We start from the raw sequence: 23046 nt of genomic DNA, 5'->3' as shown, positions 1-23046 counted from the left end.
AAATTCAATACAATTTGAATTAGTTATCCACATGGCAATGGTTTGAAACGGGGGCTTTTACTTGGAAGGTTTCGTCATTACCCTACAAAGTGACATAATTTGTGCTGCTGGCAAAATACTAGTAGTCTACAGTGCCTAGCGAACGTTGGCAAGCAATACACATACGTTTATCATGGCTGGTAGAAAGGCCGTAGAACTAGAAGTGTATTTAGATTTATTGTCTCAACCATGTAGAGCAATACATATATTTCTTAACTGCAATAAAATTCCACACAAGGTGAAAACAGTTGCAATACGAAAAGGTGAGTTTCAAGCGGGCTAGGCAAACGTTAGCTAACAACATCATCTAGCTAACGTTAAACATGCAATCAATATATCTATCGTTTTGGTTGCTACTAAAGCAAGATTGTTCATGTTAATTGGAAATGCATATATAGGTTTGATATATTGATAAAGAGACTGAGCGCGACATTGTTTAAAAAGTTAAATGTATCTGCTCTGTCCTGCATTGAACTTAGATCTACTGTACCTTGAACTTTGTCCTACTCTGCACAGCAAAATGCGTGTTTTTGTTGATAGTTGTCCCGAATGTGTACTAACTAGCGAACTATCTATTCAGAATGACAACAGTATGCTATTATTTCACAATCGTCCATGTCTTCAAATTTGGACAAATACACTGAACAAAAATAGAAACCCAACATGTAAAGTGTTGGTCCCATGTTTCATGAGCTGAAATAGAAATCCCAGAAATGTTCCATATGCACAAAAAGCTTATTTCTCTCAAATTTTGTGCACACATTTGTTTACATCCCTGTTAGTGAGTGTTTCTCCAAAATAATCCATACACTTGATAGGTGTGGCATGTCAAAAGTGGATTAAAGGGCACGCTCATTACACAGGTGCACCTTGTGCTGGGACAATAACAGACCACTTTACAATGTTTAGATTTTGTCACACAACACAATGCCACATGTGTCTCAAGTTGAAAGAACATGTAATTGGCATGCTTACTGCAGGAATGTCCACCAGAGCTGTTGCCAGAGAATTGAATGTTAATTTCTCTACTATAAACTGCATCCGTCATTTTAGAGAATTTGGCAGTACGTCTAACCCGCCTCACAGACCATGCGTAACGACACCAGCCCAGGACCTCCAATTCCGGCTTCTTAAAAACGTTGCAATTGTTGCATATTGCATTTATTTTTGTTCAATATTGCTCCATGCATAAACCAATACCTCAAAGAAATGTAATTAACATACTGTATCTCAATACCTTTCTTTATATATAGGGGAGAATAGGACACCAGAGTATACAAAACTCAATCCCATGCAGAAGGTCCCTGTGATGGTCGACAATGACTTTGTTCTGACTGAGAGGTAACACTCTTCATTCACTCTGTAGTTTAACATTTTTTTGTTGAAAATGAAAATAAATAAAAGGGGCATTTCCCCTCCCTCATCTTGTTACAGTGATGCCATATTAAAATACCTGGCCACCAAATATGATGTCCCAGGTAACTGGTACCCACGCCACCCAGAGAGGAGGGCGAGAGTGGATGAATACACAGCCTGGCACCATACCAACACCCGGCCACATGCGGCCAAGGTCTTTCTCATGGAGGTACGGCTTGCTCATGGAGCACTACTGTCACTTGGCAGGTGAAATATAGTCTAGCCCCACAGCCATATTTTTGCAGGGTATTACACATTTATGCAATATAATTGTACTGTTATGGAACATGTCATATCTCATGTTCTGTGGTTGTTGTTGATGGCACGCATCGCTGCTTTGTGCTGTAGGTTTTACTGCCCCATATGACAGGGCAGCCAGCAGACCCACTGAAGGTGGAGCGGGCGTTGGCAGACCTGAGTGACACTCTGGAGAAGCTGGAGAACATGTTCCTCAAGAGACAGCCCTTCCTCTGTGGAGATGACATCAGCCTGGCTGACCTGCTGGCCATGTGTGAACTCATGCAGGTGAGGAGCAGTGGGTCAACTGGTCTATCAGAGCTTAGCCACTGGGTGAACCAGCCACCTCTGCTGAGAAAATGGTCCTACAATGTAGTCAGGAATATGTCAAACTGTCAGACTGTCTGTTTGACCACTTACAATACATTTTGATGTATGGGTTGCTACCCATTTCAGCCTACTAAATGAATTGACTGCTTTGCTCTCAGCCCCTAGGTGGCGGCAGAGACATCCTGAAGGATCGTCCCAAGTTGTTGAGCTGGAAAAGTCGTGTCCAGTCTGCGCTGGGTGATTCCTTTGGCAAGGCACACACAGTGCTGTACAGTCTCCGGGACAGGTCCAAAGCAAAGCTATGAAATAATCTCAATATGATTTGATATAAAAGCTTGCACGATGCTTGAAAGCAACACTACTACCAGATGTCTTTACTGATTATGTTTGTGCTGTCCATGTTGACCTCGAGATTGAGGTTGTTTATAGGCTCAATGGGAGAGTGATCCGTGCCTTACATTAACCTCTGTGTGATATGCTACAAAATTACTAGCTAGATGGTTCAGCATTATGAACCTTGATCTGGAGTGGAGATGGGAAATGTTGAAGAGAGTAAGATAATATAAAATATTATCTAGAAGAGTAATATATTTTCAATGACATACAACTGCCTAGAATGAATGGATGCATAACAATAAAAACCAGTGGAAAATGTTTGTTTATTCAACAGTAGCTGTACAAAGACAATTATTTACAAAACAGGAGGACATTTCCAGTAGACATTGCTTAGTATGTGCCCACAAGTTGGAAATCAACATGTACACTGAACAAAAATATAAAACGCAACATGTAAAGTGTTGGTCCCATGTTTCATGAGCTGAAATAAAAGATCACAGAAATGTTCCATACGCACAAAAATATTATTTCCCTCAAATGTGTTGATAATCCATCCACCTGACAGTTGTGGCATATCAAGAAGCTGATTAAACAGCATGATCATTACACAGGTGTACCTTGTTCTGGGGACAATAAAAGGCCACTCCAAAATGTGCAGTTTTGTCACACAACACAATGCCGTTGAGGGAGCGCACAATTAGCATGGTGACTGCAGGAATGTATACCAGAGCTGTTGCCAGAGAATTGAATATGAATTTCTCTACCAAAAGCCACCTCCGTTTTAGACAATTTAGCAGTACGTCCAACCGGCCTCAAACGCAGACCACGTGTATGGCGTCGTCTGGGCGAGCAGTTGTGAACAGTGCCCCATGGTGGCGGTGGGGTTATGGTATGTGCAGATATAAGCTACGGACAACAAACAAAATAAAATTGTATTGATAGCAATTTGAATGCGCAGAGACACTGTGACGAGATCCTGAGGTCCATATTTCTAAAGGTATCTGTGACCAACCTCTATTCCCAGTCATGTGAAATCCATAGATTAGAACCTCATTTCAATTGACTGATTTCCTTATATGAACTATAACTCAGTAAAATCAAATGGTTGCGTTTATATTTGTGTTCAGTGTATAGTAACGTTAATCAAGTACATTTCAGATGATTGCACCATGATGTAATGGAAACGGCAGCTATAGATGACATCTTTTTTATCTCTTTCGACGGGTGGATTTGACGTTTCTCGAACTTGATGGAAAAGTTGTTTTCGAATAAATGACGATTCCCGAATTTGGAAGCTCCACTTCACATTTAATTCTAAATGCCTACTGCTTGCTCAATCTGTTTTTCAACTATAAAAATAATGTTTCTTTGCAGGACAATTGTCTGTACTTTCAAGAAAGCCTGAATTGCTTCGCTATTCTGGTTAGCTGGATGCAAGTTTCACCATGGTGATATGTTGGCACATGAGAATTATTAAAATATGGCAATTCCTGCATTCTATCCATGCTGGCCTTTGCGGGCTACCTGAGACATAAAACATATAGGTGGGAGGGCATACAGGCTGTGGCCAATTTATTAATGGAAACACTTCACCTAATTTTTATTATAAACGTTTTTTGTGTTTTTTTGCAAAAAAAAAAAGTATGTGTGACCATTACATATAGCTGTTTCTATAGTCAAAAGAGTTCAATGAAAACGCACCGCAGCAGGCAATTGCCGCATCTATTTTTCTATTCGAACGTTCTAAAATCATTTGACAAGTTAATGGAAATGTAGCTATAGAAGTGTGATAAAATACAATATACCGGTAGATTTCCAGGGGGCCAAATTGCCGGTGGAAAACTACCTGGGGGGGGGTCTCATGTTGCCTCTGTGGATGGGCCTGGTCTCCTCTTTGCCGGCTGCTGCTCGTCATCATCTTCTCTTGACCTCTTTGTAGTTGAAGCCTAAAGTAACAAGAGACATAGTTCAATTTTGTTAGCAACACCCCTCTCTCTCTGTGTGTGTGTGTGTTCTAGTCCTACACGGAATCACCAAGAACCTTGTTAAATCAGCTGTGTCAGTGCAGGGCTACAACAAAAATATGAACTGTCTAGTGGTCCCCCCAGGAGAGGGATGGGAAACACTGCTGCAGTAGAATGACATTGTTTCTCACTACTGTGGTGTCTACGGAGTCTGCTGTGGCATCAGCTGCTGTGGCATCTCCGGAGTCCTTGGGGTACATGATGCATTCAGCAGTCTCCTTCATGGCCTCATCCTGAGACGGACATTGATGGGACCAGAAATTATTCACTGTTGCCACTTACAACACTGCCTAGCCCCAAATACCCCTCCATCCAGTAAAGGTACCCGCCTTGATGGCAGTAGGACCAGGCAATGAGAGACGGCAATAAAGCTCTTACCATCATCCAGGGATGGTGTAAAGCCTCCTCAATGGTGAGGCGGGCATTGGGGTCCACTACAAGCAGCCTCTTCACGACATCTTTCGCTAGACATGATTGGATAAGTAAAATAACTATTGGGACAGCATTTAAGGAATTATCAATACGACTGTAGTAAAGTACCCAAAGTTCTTTCCCAACCTGAGACAGGAAGAATCTGTTTTCGAATTTCTATGTGCTCTAACACACATGACAGAGCCAAACAGGATTGACAGTAGTCTCTTACCATCATCCGAGATGCCGTCCCATTTGGATGGAATAAATGTATAAATTCCCTGCGTGATCTGATCCCTGACTGACAAACCAGTTTGTACATTAGGGTGGAACGGGGGATAGCCTGCCAAGCTGTGAGGGAGACAGGAAGTAAGCTCCAGTTTAATAAATTATGTGAATCTGTGAACAGGAAAACCTTGCGTGCTGTTGAACAGTAATCTTGGCCCAAGTTATTTGCAAATTAATTTAAATAGTTGCATTACAATTCCCTTTAAATGTTGACAGAAACAAGTTACATGGCACTTCCTACTAGTCAGAGCACGCGGCACTGTCGTTTATGTTACCCTGCCATCAGTAGTATGGATCCCTACCACACAAACAGGACGACCCCTAAACTCCAGGCGTCTACGGCTCTGCTGTAGCCCACGGTGACTGCGTCGGTGAACACCTCAGGTGCAAGGTATGTGGGTGTTCCACAAAGGGTCCTCATCAGGGCAGACTCCTCCAGTATCTTGGACTGATTAAAGTCTGTGATCTGTCACATAGAGAGAGAGAGGCCTGTCACTCTTCAACCAAGCTTTCATTCCCCCCCACTTCAGGAAGACAATGAGTTTCCAGGTGGATAACTATCTACCCTCACTTACACTTCATCTACCATGTTCAATTATTGTGGGAAAATTACCCACATGATGACTTGACAAATCTTACCTTGATGACACAAACATCATCCTGAGACGAAAGCAGCACATTTTCAGGTTTGAGGTCTCTGTGGATGATGCCATTGTTGTGAAGATACTAGTGGAAGGAATGTGAAATAAACCAGCATAAGGAAGCAGTGTAAAACTACTCAAGTGACAGTAACTATCTCCAGTATAAAACAAGATAGTTATGGCGTATTTTGACATCACAGCAGAGCCTATTTAATAAAGCCTACCACTCTTCTAGAAATTCAAATGGGAAAAAAATTGAGAAATACATCAATCCACCCACCTCTACTGCTTTCAACATCTGGTAGAAATAGAGCTTGGCAATTGACTCCTCTATCTGGTTCTTGCTTTTGACCCTGTCAAAGAGTTCCCCACCCTCCATGCTGAAAAACATACATGCGCTCAGTTGAAACAGAATAAATCGAAGGGGAAAGGAGATACGATGCTTGTGAAAATTGTACTTCTGAGATGGGCTACAGAAAATATTACACGCAATGTAATGATACTGGTTTGCCATTGATACACATATATATAAAAAGTGTCGGCTTGAATTAAATACTAAACTCACAGCTCTAAAACAATGTAGTATGAGTCGTCTGTTTGGAAGAAGTCTTCTGTTTTGATCAGACATGGCTGGAATAGACAGAAGGAAAGTTACACAGACAAATACTACAGGTGTTTTTGATACATAGTGGTTGAATACATATATATTTTTAAAGTGTTATGACTGTGGCTTTGTCCAGTAGAAAACACAAGTTGAAAATGACTACTTTTATGGTATTTGACTACCCCCCCCCTCCCCCTAAAAAAAACATTTACTAGGCTCCTTTCCTTGGCAGTCAGTACAGCATAATACATTATAGATGTACACTGAGTGTAAAAAGCATTATGAAGACCTTCCTAATATTGAGTTGCACCCCACCTTTTGCCCTCAGAACAGCCTCAATTCGTCAGGGAGTATACTCTACAAGAGTTCCACAGGGATGTTGGCCCATGTTGACTCCAATGCTTCCCACAGTTGTGTCAATTTGGCTGGATGTCCTTTGGGTGGTGGACCATTCTCGATACACACAAGAAACTGTTGACGGTGAAAAACCCAGCAGCGTTGCAGTTCTTGACACTTACTACCATACCCCGTTCAACAGCACTTAAATATTTTGTCTCGCCCATTTACCCTCCGAATGGCACACGTACACAATCCACGTCTCAAGGCTTAAAATTAAAAATCCTTCCCTAACCCATCTCCTCCATCGACACTGATTGAAGTGGATTTAACAGGTGACACCAAGGGATCAAGGCATTCACCTGGATTTACCCGATCAGTCATGGAAAGAGCAGGTGCTCATAATGTTTGGTACAACTCGGTGTATAAACAGGCTATTAAAAATGACAATGATTACTTACTTACATGGTCTATCCTTTGGAGGATCTGGATCTCTCGTTCCGCATTCCGTGTGGCAGTCTAGAATTGCACGAAGAAGAGTTCCTTTTATTGCAGTAACATTCATCAACTAGAAAACGGGGAAAATGGCGAAAAGACTTACGCCGACAGATGCTGGGAAGTCCTTCTTGTTGATGGTCTTCACAGCCACCTTTTTGCAAGTGGCCCTCTCAAAGGCCAGCTTCACTTCCCCGCACACACCACTGGTACAACAACTCGTTATCAGCCACGTTTACACACATTGATCATACTAGAATGTCACTCTGTAATTCAAAACGAAAATCTGGATTTTTGCAGAAAATACACAAGTTGAAATGAATCAAAATGCTCACTTACGCTCCAATCTTTCTGGTAATCAGGTATTTCTCACTGAACTCTTTGGGGAGGTTGGACTGTTCATCCGCCATGAGATCAATGAACACAAACACTAATGAGGGAAGAAACTATCAATCTCATGGATTGTAAATGCAAAAACTAAAACCGGCATCACCAAGAAGGGAATGATGCTGCTCTATACTTAATGTTGAGAGCGACAGGGAATAAATATAGTGGAATGCTAAGACTTTTGAGTATCAGTGACCTAAAACAGAATTGACTTAAAAATAAAAAAACTCTGTAACAAGGTTACCTTTATGGCGTTCCTCAGCTAGGGACAGCACCGCATTGTTTGCTAGAGGCAAAGTTTTTCCTTTCCCAAGAATTGTACCGTCAACAAACGTGCCATTGCCGCTGTTGTCAAAGACATAGACAATGTTCTGCTCCTGCAAGGTAACGATCTGACCGTCATCACTTGAGCAAACATTGGGAACAAAACTATTTTACTACTGTTAAACAAAACATGAAATACATCATTTTGTCAAATGAATAGACCTACTCGGAATATTCTGAAGTGTTTTTTGCTGTACGTAGCAAATCTGGGCGATTTCTTCAGTATGGGGTCATCAAAGCAATAGTTACATTTACTGTCCCGGCCAAACCAAGTGTCGTCCTCAACACAGTCTGAAAAAAAATGTCAAACACCATCACTTCAATAGAGAAGAGAATACACAGATGCAAATGCTGCGAGTTGAGAAATACAAAGAATCTCACACAAACAAAGCAAACTGCACGCAGGCGCACACAGTTCCCACGTGGACCGCGTTCAGCAGGACACAACGTTGTTCAATTGAACGGAAACAGTGCTGTTCTAGAATGACCAGTTGAAGAACATTTTTGATGACGGCGGCTCAGAGGGCGATTTTGTACAGTGTGCTGCAGCAGTAGTTTGACATTTCAAAAATGGTCACACCCATATTGAGCAGATCCCACCCCGCCACACCCAAACGGGGTCAAATATACCTCAGAATGTTGAGGAATGGTGCGCACCGTGGTGGGAAAACATTTTGTTCAGTACAAACTGTAGCAAAACGTTCAATAGCTAAAACGTGCCCCTGTATTCACTGCCTAAAGTAGCGTCGGAATTGTAACGCGATATGCGACTGCTCCATATCTAGGTTGACAGCTTAGCTAATAGAAAACACTGCTACATGTTGTTTTTTTGTACCTAGTTTTGTTGATACACTTCTCTTCTAAATCAATAACTAAGAAAGTATCTTAGAAATGTCCGTGTCCAGTTGCAAGTGGTTCTTCAAAAAAACAGAGAAAATTCAGAAAGATTTTAAAAATCCATGTTTTGTATCGAGTGAAAAATGGCATGCGTGTAGATCTTTGTTTTGGCTGCACTGTGTGACGCACGGTCATCTACTTCTACACGTTGGCCGCATAGAACCGACTAGCGCAAAGATGCTGGGAAACGCTAGATGTGCAGCGGCTAACCTCCTCGCACAGTACAAAAACATGGATTTTTACAGCTTCCAGAATTTCCCCGTTTTTTTGTTTGTTGGTAAAACCACCTGTAACTAGACACCTTTCTTCTGAATCAAAATGAAGAAAGTACTTCCAAGACCAGGTTAGTTTAAAAATGTGGAGCAGCATTTTCCAGAAGCTAAGCCATAACGCCAGATAGATATGGAGCCATCACATATCGTTTTACAATTCCATAGCTAATCCTGAAGGTAAGGCTGGCACGATCACTGTATAACCGACGGTTATGGATGAAGACCTCAATGAAAATAAAAGAACAGTCATAATGGCTTAAAAAAAAAATTACCAGCCGAACATTTGTGCAGTTGAGTCCGTTTCTGCTGTAACATGGACTCTACAACGTGATCAAACCTAGTTGCCCCTTGCTGAAACCATAGAATTAGGAATTAGAATGGATGTCTATGGCTGAAACAGCAAGGTGTCGTCACAAACAGTCTTCGGGTTTCCTTGGGCTACGCACCCATCCCTACTGCTGCAGTAGCACATACAGTCAGGAACAGAGCAGAGGCGAAAATGTGCGTCTATTCTTTTGGCTATTCAAACGATTAAAACGGTGACCCCGATCATTTGGCTGACCCAATATCGGTCATCCAAAATTCCATGACTGTCACAGGATACCTTCAGTTTGGGCTATCTACCCAGAAAACCAGGGCATGTCTTGTGGTTGCACTCACCGTGGGCTCTGAAGCCTCTCTGCATAGGCAGCAGGCGACCCCATGGCTGTGGCTCAGGCTCTTCTGGTATGGAGCCAAGATCCCGAACAGGGATGGTGTCCACTGAGCTGACAGTGCCTGACCCAGAGGAGGAGCTGGAGCCACTCTGGGACTGAGTCTGGGACTGAGTCTGAGGCTGCGACTGTGTCTGGCTGCCAGCATCTGGCTTCTCCTGGGACATGGTCAATATTTCTCCTCAGTCTGAGTCTATTAAAGTAAATAATAACACATCATTCAGGTTATCATGACATCTTTCAATTTTCCACATCCGTAAACTAAGCAATGTCCTCATGTATAACTTGCATCGGAGAATCCTAGCCTCCCCCCGTGCATTATGAATATGAATGAAAGATTGATTGATTGATATGAATGATCTGCCCATGTATTCATCATGCGGCAGGGTAGCCTAGTGGTTAGAGCGTTGGACTACAGGCAGTTAATCCACTGTTCCTAGGCCGTCATTGAAAATAAGAATTTGTTCTTAACTGACTTGCCTTGTTAAATAAAGGTCAAATAAAATTTCAAAAACGCACAGAGTCTGGAAAATCCATAATCGTGGCAACTCTTGTAGCTAGCCAGAATATTCTAACCCTATGCCACTGTCCTCCAAATTGTACCTTTATCCAAACTGATACATAGAGAATAATATATATATATTTTTTAAACCTTTATTTAACTAGGCAAGTAAGTTATTTTTTTTAACCTTTATTTAACTAGGCAAGTAAGTTAAGAACAAATTCTTATTTTCAATGACGACCTAGGAATAGTGGGTTAACTGCCTTGTTCAGGGGCAGAACTACAGATTTTTTACCTTGTCAGCTCGGGGATTTGATCTTGCAACCTTTCGGGCGAGCGTTGGACTAGTAACCGAAAGGTTGCAAGATCAAATCCCCGAGCTGACAAGGTAAAAAAAAATCTAAATAAAAATAAAATCGCTCTAGGCTACCTGCCACCCCAGATAGATATTTCTAGTTTTTACAGAAAAGAGTGTCATTTTTGTCCTCATGCCAGCTAGTAGCCACTACAACCATCTTGGAATGGCAGTTTCAGCCAGTCAGCTCCTTTGTTGTTCAAGGTGACATGCCATTCCATAATGGCTGCTGTGGCTACTGTTAGCTAGCTTGAAGATGATAAAGGTCAGTTTTCCAGAAAAACTAGCAGTATTTCAATCTTCTCTAAGTATCAGTTTGGACAAAGGTCCAATTGGGAGTACATTGGCATATCCAACCCCTGCATTGAAATACATTTTCCGAAAATATCTCGCACCAGCTCTGTAATGTCTTACTCATAACCATGATGGCGTTCAGACCTCAGTAGTGCAGCTAAGTGTAAACAAGCATAAATGAAGGGTTAGAATATTCTGGCTACCTAGCTAGCTGTGTGTAATTCATTCAACATGCTCCATCTATTTACAAATACGTCTATCGTTTCTTGCCAACAGTGCGTAGTGTTATTGACTAACCTGTCATGCGAGTTAACTGTATTTTTATCCTCACCAAGCCCAAATAAAGCAAATCAAAATCAGTTTCACAAGTGCCCTAATAATTTCCGTTGTAGCTAGCTAGCTAGCACGACGGCGAAATTAAGTGGTTGTTTACTAACCGAATAAAGGTGACGACTCGCCGACTATGACGTGTGCAACTGATCAGGGCAATATTTGAAACATGTATGAGAATGACAATTTAATCAAATACACTTTTACACTTACCGGGATTTCGAATGAATCGCGGCACGTGTAAAATTTGCCGGGAAATCGGATCGACTCCTGGGAAATGTTGTTTATTTTCCCTAAAACGTCATCTGAATCGTACCCAGTGAGAAGTTTAGGATTGTCCACGTGATTTTCAGCAGCTAGCAAACCTTTGGCGCATCGACGCACACAGCTGACGAACAACAACCACATCTAAAATATGTCATTTTGATCAATTATCTTTGGTATGACAAGTCATTTCGTCTACATCCAGTAATTTGCTAGTACATTATTTCATTGTTTTCAGCAAGCTAGCTAGATAACGTAAACGGTCCCTGTTATCTAGCTAACAACGCGTTAGCCGCTGAAGTTAGCTGACAACCGCTCATACCATCACCGATTGACTGGTTCACTGTCAACATGGCAAAGCATAAAACCTCTGAAAAAAACAATACAATCGAAGTTGGTAAGTTGTTACTTCCACAGCAAATCCATCTGTCCAATATTCAGTTCTAGGTTATAGACTAGCTATATCTAGCTGATCCAGTATTCAAATGACATGATGCATGCAACCATAGACATAGGCTACTTGATATTCACATCATTGGATGCAATAACACACATCTCATCATCTACCTGAGACAGGGGCACATCTGTTCAGCACCATCGAAGAGTGATCAGCAAGTGATGGTGCAATGGTTCATTAATTTGTGTTACAAGTGTCTAGTGCTGGGTTTGGCATGGTTGGTACCAGGATCAGAGTTATTTCTGCTGGCATGGTGTTGGAGGGCCATTAGTGAGGCACTCTTACCTCTGGTCTAAGAACTCCATGACCCAGGCACCCTGCCCTGGCACAGTGCTGCCCTTTAGTGAGACAATCTGGATTTACAAATTCCATGGCACTTGTTGCTGGAGTAGGATGGGGTATTGGCCCCTACACATCCACAACAAAATCCAACTCGTGTATTTCTCCAATAATGTCAGCCAGACAGTTTGAAAATAACTATCATCCAAATATTTACCAACATGTCTTGTTTCATAGATGAAGTCAGAGAAGATGGAGAGGAGATGAATCCTTTCTCCTTCAAAGAGTTCATCCGCAGTAAAAACCAGTACCCAGATATGAAAGGGGATCCAGATGAGAAGAATTACTCAACGCGAAAGGTGCTGAACATTTCAAATGAACCAGTCTTACATTAAACCCCAGAGATTAACTGTTACAAAGCCTATGCATGAAATGTGTTATGTCCTTGGGAAAAGTCACAGCATGATATACAAGGCCTGGTCAGACTGTTAAGAATATTACTTTTGGTGGAATGTTGGTGTGAATGTGACTTACCTTACTGCTGCTTCTTGTGTTGTAGAAGGCATATGGGAGCACATTCCTGGCAGAGGGGGCATATACTGCCCCGAAGAGCTTCGATCAAGACTTCCAGGGTCAGTTTTACATGGACCACACACCGTTTCCTCAATTTCTGGAAAATGACACTAAGGAGGAGTGGGCTGGGAGTTACCAGCCATCAGCCATTGAGGAGGCACATGAGTTTGGACTGTGTGGCACTGCAGCAGCAGACAGCAGCACGTACTCTGGTCAGTCCTCCCTGTGCACAGAGGAAGAAGAGGAGACTTCATCCTCCCTATGGCAGGTGGATGAAGAATTCTCACCAGAGGCCCATCAGTCCAAACGGGCCCCAGTGAATTATGAGGGAGATGACGAGACATCAATGGCAGAGCTCACCTACAAGACCAAGAAGAGTAGTACCGAGAATGGCAATAGGGATCAACAAAAGGTAATTTTCCTCTCTCAAGGCTTTGCTTACCGATGTGTGATTGGATATCACGTGGGATTAGTCACAAGTCCTTTATTTTGATCATTTCTGTTTCTCTTTTTAAGCTGAGGGAGGAAAATGCGCAGCTCAGGAAGCACATTAAAGATCTTGTGAAAAAGTCTGAGTATGATGATCGAAGGTGGGTGGATAGAATTGCCAGTTGATATGGTCTGCAGAGTACAGACCTACCCGGTGCATGAGAAGTGTTGAAGGGACGGTGTTAAAGCCTATATTATGTTATGGCATGCGAGTAATGCTTTGAATATAACTTTTTAGATGTACATTTAAGATGTCAACTGTACACATACAGTCTAAAGTTTGGACACACCTACTCATTCCAGGGATTTTCTTTATTTGTACTATTTTCTACATTGTAGAATAATAGTGGAGACATCAAAACTATGAAATAACACATGGAAACATGTCGAACAAATCAACATATTTTATATTTGAGTTTCTTCAAAGTAGCTACCCTTTGCCTTGATGACAGCTTTTACGCTCTTGGCATTCTCTCAACCAGCTTCATGAGGTGGTCACCTGGAATGCATTTTAATTAACAGGTTTGCCTTGTTAATTTGTTGAATTTCTTTCCTTAGTGCATTTGAACCAATCAGTTGTGTTGTGACAAGGTAGTGGTGGTATACAGAAGATAGCCCTATTTGGTAAAAGATCAAGTCCATATTATGGCAAGCACAGCCCAAATAAGCAAAGAGAAACGACGGTCCATCATTACTTTAAGACATGAAGGTCAGTTGATATGGAAAATTTCAATAACTGTGAGTGCAGTCACAAATAAGTGCAGTCACAAAAACCATAAAGCGCTATGATGAAACTGGCTCTCATGAGGACCGCCACAGGAAAGGAAGACCCAGAAATCCCAGACCTCAGAAATTGCAGCCCAAATAAAAGCTTCAGATACATCTCAACATCACCTCTTCAGAGGAGACTACGTGAATCAGGCCTTCATGGTCAAATTGCTGCAAAGAAACGACTACTAAAGGACACCAATAAGAAGAAAATACGTGCTTGGGCCAAGAGACACGAGCTATGGACATTAGAAATCTGTCCTTTGGTCTGATGAGTCCAAATTTGAGATTTTTGGTTCCAACAGCCGTGTCTTCGTGAGACGCAGAGTAGGTGAACGGATGATCGCCGCATGTGTGGTTCCCACCATGAAGCCTGGAGTAGGAGGTGTGGGGGTGCTTTGCTGGTGACACCATCCCATCTGGTTTGGGCTTAGTGGGACTATCATTTGTTTTTCAACAGGACAATGACCCAAAACACACTTCCAGGCTGTGTAAGGGCTATTTGACCAAGAAGGAGAGTGATGAGTGCTGCATCAGATGACCTGGCCTCCACCATCACCTGACCCCCACCCAATTGAGATGGTTTGGGATGAGTTGGACCGCAGAGTGAAGGAAAAGCAGCCAACAAGTGCTCAGCATGTGGGAACTCCTTCAAGACTGTTGAAAATCATTCCAGGTGAAGCTGGTTGAGAGAATGCCAAGCGTGTGCAAAGTTGTCATCAAGGCAAGGGGTGGCTACTTTAAAGAATCTAAAATATAAACTATATTTTGATTTAACACTTTTTTGGAGGGGGTTACTACATGATTCCATATGTGTTATTTCATCGTTTCGATGTCTTCACTTTTATTCTACAATGTAGAAAATAGTTTTAAAAAGTTAAGAATAACCCTTGAGTGTTTAGGTGTGTCCAAACCTTTGACTGGTACCGTATGTTAATGCTGTTTAAAGAGTGTTTAACCTATGCTCATCGTCATGTGTCTCTGACTGCCCCATAGAATTCGCCACGTCACAGATGAGTTGCACAAGAGAAGAGTACAGGAGGAGAGGGAGGCTCAGGCTTTAGAGACCATGGTCCACTCCGTCGAGCAGAACCTGCAGTTAATGACCGTGCGCACCTGTCCCTTTCTCCTAGTTCATCCGTTCGACAAAGATGAAGAATGATTTATGTTCACTGATTATCTGAAATATGTCTCAATAGGATTTCAAGCAAATTGTCATGATCGGTTACTAAATAGAAGTGTGTTGAGATATGAAGTCTTAATTTGTGATTTTTACCTTTTTCTTCTTGACAGAAACGAGCAGTTAAGGCTGAAAATATTGTATCAAAACTCAAACAGGAGCTGCATCAATTACAGGTTTGACCTTTACTGGTGTTGCTGGTGTTACTGGGATGGTGAGCTTCAGTGACATATGATTGCATAATGTGACCCTCTTTATATTGCAGGGCCAAGTAGAGGGGTACCGGTATGAGAATGAGAGACTTCGAGCCGGAGAGACAGCTGCCTTAAATACAATGAAACATAATGCGCAAGTGGCCTCAGAGTACCTCAACAAAGCAGCACTCAATGCAGAGACTTCCATCAAGTGAGTTCTCTCTCCCATAGTGTCATCTACATACAGGCGGGATAAAAACAGTCCCTCATATTGATTGTGTGGGTATTGGGTAATGTGCAATTTCATAGTGTTTTCTACATAACCCCTAATTAAACATTGTGGTATTTGCTCCAAGTTCAGTCTATCCGTTTGATTCTGTCCACAGGCAATTACTTACAAGTGCAGAGAGTCTTTGTCTAGTATCTCAACTGCTGCAGTCCATCGACAACCTATCTGAGATTCATAATGAAGGCTGATGGCGTTTAAAGGACACTAGAGATTTCAGATCTAGTACCATCCAGCAACAAGGAACTGGAAAGCAATTATGGTGTGTCACACAACACTCAAACAAGAATTTTAAGTTGTGGTGGGTGCACTGATTTGTGACCCCCCCCCCCCCAAAAAATAGTGCACATCTTTTTTTTTACTTGTACATCATAAAATGTTTAGTTTTAAATCACTTTAACAGGTGATTTGAAAACAATATATACTAACAGATGTATTTACCACTGAGGCAAATATGACTCAAATATTGTGATTAATAAACATGTGACTAGATATCCTTCAAAGTTGGTCATTTTTATGTTGTGAGCATTTTACACTGCATTTGTTCCACAAACTGCTTGAACATAGCCATTCTATGCGAGCAGAGATCGTGTGTAGCTAGCTCAATTACTGGCCAAGTTTTCCGACCTCTGATCCCCTTTTAATGTATTTCTATTTCATCCAGTTTTTCCTGAGACTGTCAGAAAGTCTGGTTAGTAATGAGCGTATTTGCGATGAGTGACTTTGATACTGAAACCCTACGAGGTCCGGATCCTGCTGGTTAGAGTTGAATACTGCTGCTCTAAACCATCTCTGTTATCATGTATTATTTTAACCACTGGAGGGAGGCAGAGAGCAAAACAAGAAAAGGTCATACATCTCAATCCTCGATCTTATTACTGTAGCTCTGTGACCCTCCACCCCCTACACATATACAGAGGAGGCTGGTGGGAGGAGCTATAGGAGGACAGGCTCATTGTAATGGCTGGAATGGTATCAAATCTCCACCCACCAGCCTCCTCTGGTGATTTCTTCCCATTTCCACCCCTGAATACAACTATACCAATTTGGTTAGCTTATGACTGAACTGTGCATTGAAATCTTGGTAGGTTAGTCTTGCTATGGAATCGCCTATAACCCATGTTACCCAGTAAGTTAGCCTACCCACGTTACCATTTATTGTATATTCGTAAAAAGTAGCCCAAGAATAAGAACTTACAGATTTTGTAGCCTACTATGGACGGCACATGTCCTTGTTTTGTTTTGCCCACATTTGACTTAAAGCTACAATGCTTATTTCAGCCAAAGGTCACGGGAGCCCCAGCACACTTTTTTGTTTTTTTGCTGTAACAGGAATTGGACTGCGCTTGAGAGGGCCGCTGTCCTCTGCACTGTGGTGCTGAAAGTCAGATCGTGACACGCTGATTCAGTCGCTGTCCGGTAGAATGGTGCTGAATCTGATCGTGGCTATTTGTTGTTGCATCTAACTTTTAAGCATAGTCCTGTGACAAAGTCACCACACAGGTCTTCAAAATAATGCATGGACATGGATGAAGACAGAATGTACAAAATGGTGAGTGAGGAATAGCAGAAGTCTTTAAAAAAAATCTATGACAAAGTTTAACTTTTAAGAATAGGTTGACTTGCGAGTGATGAAGGAAATATTGTCACATAGGCCTAACTGTGTAGAACCAGTTATTGGGCCTATGCCTACAACAGGTTGAGTTGTTACAACATTATTAGGCTAATTTAATGGGACATGGTTGCATGCATGCAAGTTCCTGTCAATTGTCCACTATGACAATGTCCACTATGACATCAATCATTATGATATATATATATATATATGCCATTTAGCAGACGCTTTTATCCAAAGCGACTTACAGTCATGTGTGCATACATTCCCATGTTGACCTTGATGTCAAGGTCAACATGGGTTTATCCTTAGGCTACTTTGGTTTCTGCCGTTCAGACCCTCTGCTGTGTCCACGGTATATCCAGCACATGTTTAGCTGGACTAGCACTAGCACACATCTGCACTTGTTGGTTTTGTTTTATAAACGTGATTTAATGTCAGACGAAAAAGAAGGTAGGTCTTTTGGCAGCTTGGAGTTCGTGTTTTCAACAAAAATGGTCTACAATGTCTACAAACATTGTAAAAAAAAAAGCTTCATTTTGTATAGGCTATGATGATGATTGTAAAAACACTTGATTATAACAGGACTTGGAAGATAGTCACCAGGAGAAACAGATGGAGAAGGAGGTAAAGTAAAAAGAGCCAGTTGCTCAGCTTAGATAAGAGAAGAAGGAGCAGCCTGGGAAGGTAAGATTGGTTTTCTGGTCATTTGGGTTATTTGCTAGGTTTTAATCTATCTGTCTACGGATTTGCTGAATAATGGGCTGCTTTGACTTGATGTTACTCTGTTTAGTATGATTAGTGTGCCATTTCTTATGCAGATTCAGTATTTCAATCAAAACCACTTAAAAGTCACACAATCAATTCAAAGGAAGATGAATTTGATAAAAGGGCAGGTGGCTTTCATTAATGCAATTAATATCCTATTTTAGCCAATGACAAAAATGTCAAATTGATTTGGTCTAGTAGTAGTGAGAGTATTGAGATCATGGTTAACTTTGTATAGGTATTTAGATTAGACCTCAGTCATTTTGCTTGTTGACCTTTAGGTCCCCATGTAGTATTCTGTTCATCCAGAGCTCAGTCTTCAGATCAATACCAAAACAGAGTGACAGTAATTTAACTCTTAGAGGAGGAATTACGCAAGAGTCAAAATCTTTCAGTACAATGCATTCTATATACAACCTGGCTCATCACGACAAAACAACGGAACATGTTTACTTTTGTTTTCTTTATCAGGCAGTGGAAGGTGATTCAAGAGGGCATGAGAGATCGGGTAAGTTTATCCGTGATAATTTCATAGAAAGTTGGACAAAGTGTATCACGTTGATTACTAAGCACTTGACACCACAATCTCAAAAATAAATATGTTTTATATTGAAACAGATGACCAAAGTACACCTTACCAAAATGTGATAGCGAACATGGTTTCCCATATGGTGATTGAGATCCTCATTACCTTGCACACATATTAAAGATTGACGCCGCTAAGCAAGCGGCATCAAGGGCTATCTTTTTGGATCAGAGTGCTGCACCATTACAAGCATTCAGGAACGTGTGGTGAGGTTTAATGAAGAAGGTCTACCAAAGAGGCTTGGCAATGAAAAGTCTCTGTGCTGCCAATGGGTCAAGACTCCCTACCCCTCCACCACTCACTTTAAGCAGTCACGCATGGTGAAGTTTAATGGCAAAGATCTACCCACAAGGCCTAGCAGTGGAAAGTCTGTGCAGTCAAGGGATCAAGACTCCCCACTCCTCATCCACTCACTTGAAGCAGTCACGCATGGTGACGTTTAATGACAAAGCTCTACCCACAAGGCCTAGCAGTGGAAAGTTTCTGTGCAGTCAAGAGATCAAGACTCCCTACTCCTCATCCACTGAATTTGAACAGAGCTTGGTGTTGATCCGCAAACACAGTTACCACAGCAAAGAATTGAGGAAGGGCAGCAGCGGCAGACATTATTTTAGCTCCCACACACCCACCCAACATTCTTCTTCTAGAAGGGACTGTATGTTCACCAACCACACCTCGACGGTGTGCCTGACCCAAATGGGCGGCAGGTAACCTAATGGTTAGAGCGTTGGGGCCAGTAATCGAAAGGTAAAAATCTGTCGTTCTGCCCCTAAGCAGAGCAGTTAACCCACTGTTCCCCGGGCGCTGAAGACGTGGATGTTGATTAAAGCAGCCCCCTGCACCTCTCTGATTCAGAGGGGTTGGGTTAAATGCAGAAGACACATTTCAGTTGAAGGCATTCAGTTGTACAACTGACTAGGTATCCCCCTTTCCCCAGTACTCCATTCAGGTTAACTTTTTCACACATTCCACAGCATTTGACAGTTAAGGTTACAAAGCGAAGAAACTAAAATGTTTATTGTAAAGAATGCAGACACCACATACACCGAGTATACCAAACATTAGGAACACCTTCCTAATATTGAGTTGCATCTCCCCTTTTGCCTTCAGCACAGCCTCAAATCATCGGGGCATGGACTCTACAAGGTGTCAAACGCATTCTACAGGGATGCTGGCCCATGTGGACTCCAACGCTTTCCACAGTTGTGTCAAGTTGACTGGATGTCCTTTGGGTGGTGGACCATTCTTGATAAACATGGGAAACTGTTGAGTGTGAAGAACCCAGCAGCGTTGCAGTTGTTGACACAATCTGGTGCGTCTGGCACCTACTACCATACCCCGTTCAAAGACACTTAAATATTTTGTCTTGCCCTTTTACCCTCTGAATGGCACACAATCCATGTCTCAATTGTCTCAAGACTTAAAAATCCTTCTTTAACCTGTCTCTTCCTCTTCATCTACACTGACTGAAGGGGATTTAACACATAACATCAATAAGGGATCATAGCTTTCACCTGGTCACTCAATGTCATGGAGAGAACAGGTGTTCTTAATGTTTTTTACACTCCGTGTATAAACACTTGAGAACAAACTATTACATATTGGTTAGATAATGAAGTATTGGTTAATTCAAAGTAACAATTGTTAGAGATCAATATGTAAACATCAGACAAGACTGATCAAGTTCCCAGACCTCGTTGCAGAGGGTACATGGAGGAGAGGCTCCCCTGGCAAATCCTTTGAATGCCCTCTTTGGGATCACCGAGGACACAATTATTCAGGCACTGGGTGATCAATCCAGCTCTTCTGGCTCACCTGGATTGTCCAGAACTGTGGACAGAGATGTCGTGGGTCAGGTTAACTTTGACATCTCACTGATCATCTCCTGTTCCAGCTCAGGTAAATCAAGCCCTGTGTGTTGTGACCCTGGGAGGCGATATGCCATACAAGCCACTGAAAAGATGGCGTCTCTTGTCTCTGTGGCAGTTTGAAGTCACTGGCCAGACTGCACCTCAAACCAAGATCACTGCATCTAAAGAGGATAGGGACATTGAGGCCTGCCTTGCACCATTGACAGGGGAAGTCATTACTGCCATTTTGGACTCAGGAGAATTCCAGGGAAGAGAGCAAGGAACAATGGATGGGTTTCATGATTCGCACACACATTTATTTTAGCATCAAGAGATTGTGTTGGTGGTCTTAATCTGGTAGACTCTGCATCAGAGAAAAACATCTTCGAAAAGAGACAGTATCCTCTGGTAGCATGGTGAGTCTAAACATGCTCATACCTTCACCCTCTGACACAAGGATTGGATGTCTTTTATATAAGGGCACAAGGTGAGACCCAGATGCAGACACAGGAGGCAGATGGTTAGAGTCCAAGATGTTTATTAACAATCCAAAAGAGGTAGGCAAGAGAATGGTCGTGGACAGGCAAAAGGTCAAAACCAGTTCAGAGGTACAGAATGGCAGGCAGGCTCGAGGTCAGGGCAGGCAAAATGGTCAGGCAGGCGGGAATGCAGTCCAGAAAAACAGGCAAATGTCAAAACCGGGAGGACTAGTAAAAGCGAATAGAAACGCAGGCGCACAGGGAAAAACACGCTGGTTGACTTGAACATACAAGACAAACTGGCACAGAGAGGCAGGAAACACAGCGATAAATACACTGGGGAAAATAAGTGACACCTGGGGGGACGTGATCAGGACGTGACACTGTAATGTCAACCATTAAGAAACTCTAGTGTTGACCTGAAGTCAGAAGCAATTATCAAGGTGCTCATTAGGTCTAGCAGATGTCTACCTGCACAAATTTCTGCGAGCACACCTGAGCCTCCTACAAGTAATCTGGCCAGTTATGCCAGAGGAACATTTTTTTTATTTTTTTATTTTTACCTTTATTTTACTAGGCAGGTCAGTTAAGAACAAATGCTTATTTTCAATGATGGCCTAGGAACAGTGGGTTAACTGCCTGTTCAGGGGCAGAACGACAGATTTGTACCTTGTCAGCTCAGGGATTTGAACTCGCAACCTTCCGGTTACTAGTCCAACGCTCTAACCACTAGGCTACCCTACCGCCCCAAACTAGTACAGTTAATGTGGGTTCTGAAGCCTCTGACATTATGGATTCCTTTGTGAGCCATATGAAGTGTATCGCACAATCAGTTTTTATAAAAGCGAAATCTCTACCCTTAGGCTTGCTAAAAGGTCACAGAATGTGCTGAGGGAATTTACTCTCAACTTTTGGACACCACAAGCAGACATCTTCATGATTTTCCATCCAGAGCATCAAGCCGCTGTAGCTCAAGTTTCACTACCTCTCAAGTGACTGTGATGGTAGTAGCTCTCTAGTGTCTGGCAGTTTCTCGCAGATTTACAATAATACCGTGATCTGTTCACAAGGGCGATCTGTCACTGACAGAAAACATATCTGGGACCTCTAGTCCCACAATGGAGGCCGAACACCATGGAAAAGTGACTTTCCCAGCTGAAGTTCTTACAGTTAAAATGGCTGACAACATCCTTGACAGAGAGGCATTTGTCATAGCCACTGAGTCTGAGGAGCAGGCCTGGAGTGATTCCACGTCTCCACAGGCAGTGAAACAAGGCAAAGGGAGGTTCAGATTTCTATCAAAGATCACCACTTTCAGAATCAACCTCAAGGTACACCAGAAATGCTTCTGGTTTAAGTTTCATTATTAAGTATTGTTGAAGGTAGGCCTATTTATTATCTTGCTCCACACTATGAAACTTATCAAACTTTGTACTAGTTTTCAATGAACAACCCTTTGAATTGTTGTTGAAAAAGTTATGGTGTTTTAAGAATTCAATTTGTGATTATTTACATTGTTTTTCTTTTGAAACAATTAGTGCTTCAAGTCGAGCAACATAAAGGGAGGTCCAGCCATGAACAGGAAACACAGGACCACATTATGGTTCCCTGTGAGGAGGAGCATTGCACACATAAAAGTCTATCAGCTAATCAATAATGTTGTCACTTTTATATATTTTCCAGTGCCTCAACATTGAAATGTTTGAGAAAAATGTTTGATGAACACGAAACATAAAAACATTAAATCTTTGTAGGCCTACAGAAGTACCTGATAATTTTCTGTATCTAGCAGGCCAAATAGTGCCAAAAGCTGTCACGGCTCCACTTGAGGAGAGTATTCCGTCCACCACACAACCTGAGAAAAATAAACAAAAAAACTCCATCTTTGTCAGGATGTTCTCGGCCATTACAGCAAAGGCCTTCGCAAAACATTAAAAAGTTAATCCAACGTCATACAACAATACACAAGATCTGTGTATCGACACAATCTTGTCTCGGAGCAGTACATACAATTCCTTCGACCTCAT

The 23046-nt window shown here is 42.0% G+C and overlaps 3 protein-coding genes across 5 annotated transcripts; 2 read left to right on the top strand and 1 right to left on the bottom strand.

Annotated features, from left to right (window-relative positions):
- Positions 1–110: 110 nt before the first annotated feature.
- Positions 111–2689, top strand: gstt2 (glutathione S-transferase theta 2). Its single transcript, XM_046350100.1, has 5 exons — positions 111–302; positions 1293–1380; positions 1474–1624; positions 1804–1980; positions 2181–2689. The coding sequence occupies exons 1-5, from the start codon at positions 173–175 to the stop codon at positions 2325–2327; spliced, it is 693 nt and encodes a 230-aa protein (XP_046206056.1). The 5' UTR covers positions 111–172; the 3' UTR covers positions 2328–2689.
- Positions 2690–2911: 222 nt separating this feature from the next.
- chek2 (checkpoint kinase 2) lies at positions 2912–11542 on the bottom strand. 3 transcript variants are annotated; one of them, XM_046350096.1, is made up of 15 exons: positions 11445–11542; positions 9698–9943; positions 8035–8159; positions 7789–7921; positions 7497–7587; positions 7264–7363; positions 7128–7181; positions 6288–6352; positions 6003–6102; positions 5721–5807; positions 5384–5547; positions 5026–5144; positions 4761–4846; positions 4514–4615; positions 2912–4304 (listed from the first exon to the last, which is right to left on the bottom strand). In XM_046350096.1, exons 2-15 carry the CDS (start codon positions 9915–9917, stop codon positions 4218–4220), a joined length of 1533 nt encoding a protein of 510 aa, XP_046206052.1. In that variant the 5' UTR covers positions 9918–9943; positions 11445–11542; the 3' UTR covers positions 2912–4217. The 3 variants fall into 3 exon arrangements, with proteins under 3 accessions (XP_046206052.1, XP_046206054.1, XP_046206055.1); XM_046350098.1 differs by having other exon boundaries at positions 11339–11477; XM_046350099.1 differs by lacking the exon at positions 11445–11542 and adding an exon at positions 11199–11332.
- Positions 11543–11563: 21 nt separating this feature from the next.
- On the top strand, positions 11564–16213 carry entr1 (endosome associated trafficking regulator 1). The gene is made up of 8 exons (XM_046350095.1): positions 11564–11892; positions 12469–12590; positions 12791–13216; positions 13321–13394; positions 15058–15169; positions 15355–15417; positions 15507–15646; positions 15822–16213. The coding sequence occupies exons 1-8, from the start codon at positions 11847–11849 to the stop codon at positions 15910–15912; spliced, it is 1074 nt and encodes a 357-aa protein (XP_046206051.1). The 5' UTR covers positions 11564–11846; the 3' UTR covers positions 15913–16213.
- The last annotated feature ends 6833 nt before the right edge of the window (positions 16214–23046 follow it).

This window comes from Oncorhynchus gorbuscha, linkage group LG05 (genome assembly GCF_021184085.1).
Source record: "Oncorhynchus gorbuscha isolate QuinsamMale2020 ecotype Even-year linkage group LG05, OgorEven_v1.0, whole genome shotgun sequence".
NCBI classification, from domain to species: domain Eukaryota; kingdom Metazoa; phylum Chordata; class Actinopteri; order Salmoniformes; family Salmonidae; genus Oncorhynchus; species Oncorhynchus gorbuscha.
The sequence above is the reverse complement of the archived record's forward strand: the minus strand, read 5'-3'. Positions and strand labels throughout refer to the sequence as shown.

Bases quoted from the DNA above. Each gene is read 5' to 3' on its own strand.
- chek2 (XM_046350096.1), bottom strand. From the start codon at position 9,917: ATGTCCCAGGAGAAGCCAGATGCTGGCAGCCAGACACAGTCGCAGCCT. The intron at 7,182-7,263 runs GTAAGTCTTTTC...GTGCAATTCTAG, and splicing joins ACTTCCCAGCATCTGTCGGC to ACTGCCACACGGAATGCGGA. The intron at 5,808-6,002 runs GTGGGTGGATTG...TCCTTCCACTAG, and splicing joins AGATGTTGAAAGCAGTAGAG to TATCTTCACAACAATGGCAT.
- gstt2 (XM_046350100.1), top strand. From the start codon at position 173: ATGGCTGGTAGAAAGGCCGTAGAACTAGAAGTGTATTTAGATTTATTG. The intron at 1,381-1,473 runs GTAACACTCTTC...ATCTTGTTACAG, and splicing joins GACTTTGTTCTGACTGAGAG to TGATGCCATATTAAAATACC. The intron at 1,625-1,803 runs GTACGGCTTGCT...TTTGTGCTGTAG, and splicing joins CCAAGGTCTTTCTCATGGAG to GTTTTACTGCCCCATATGAC.
- entr1 (XM_046350095.1), top strand. From the start codon at position 11,847: ATGGCAAAGCATAAAACCTCTGAAAAAAACAATACAATCGAAGTTG. The intron at 13,217-13,320 runs GTAATTTTCCTC...TCTCTTTTTAAG, and splicing joins GCAATAGGGATCAACAAAAG to CTGAGGGAGGAAAATGCGCA. The intron at 15,647-15,821 runs GTGAGTTCTCTC...TTCTGTCCACAG, and splicing joins AATGCAGAGACTTCCATCAA to GCAATTACTTACAAGTGCAG.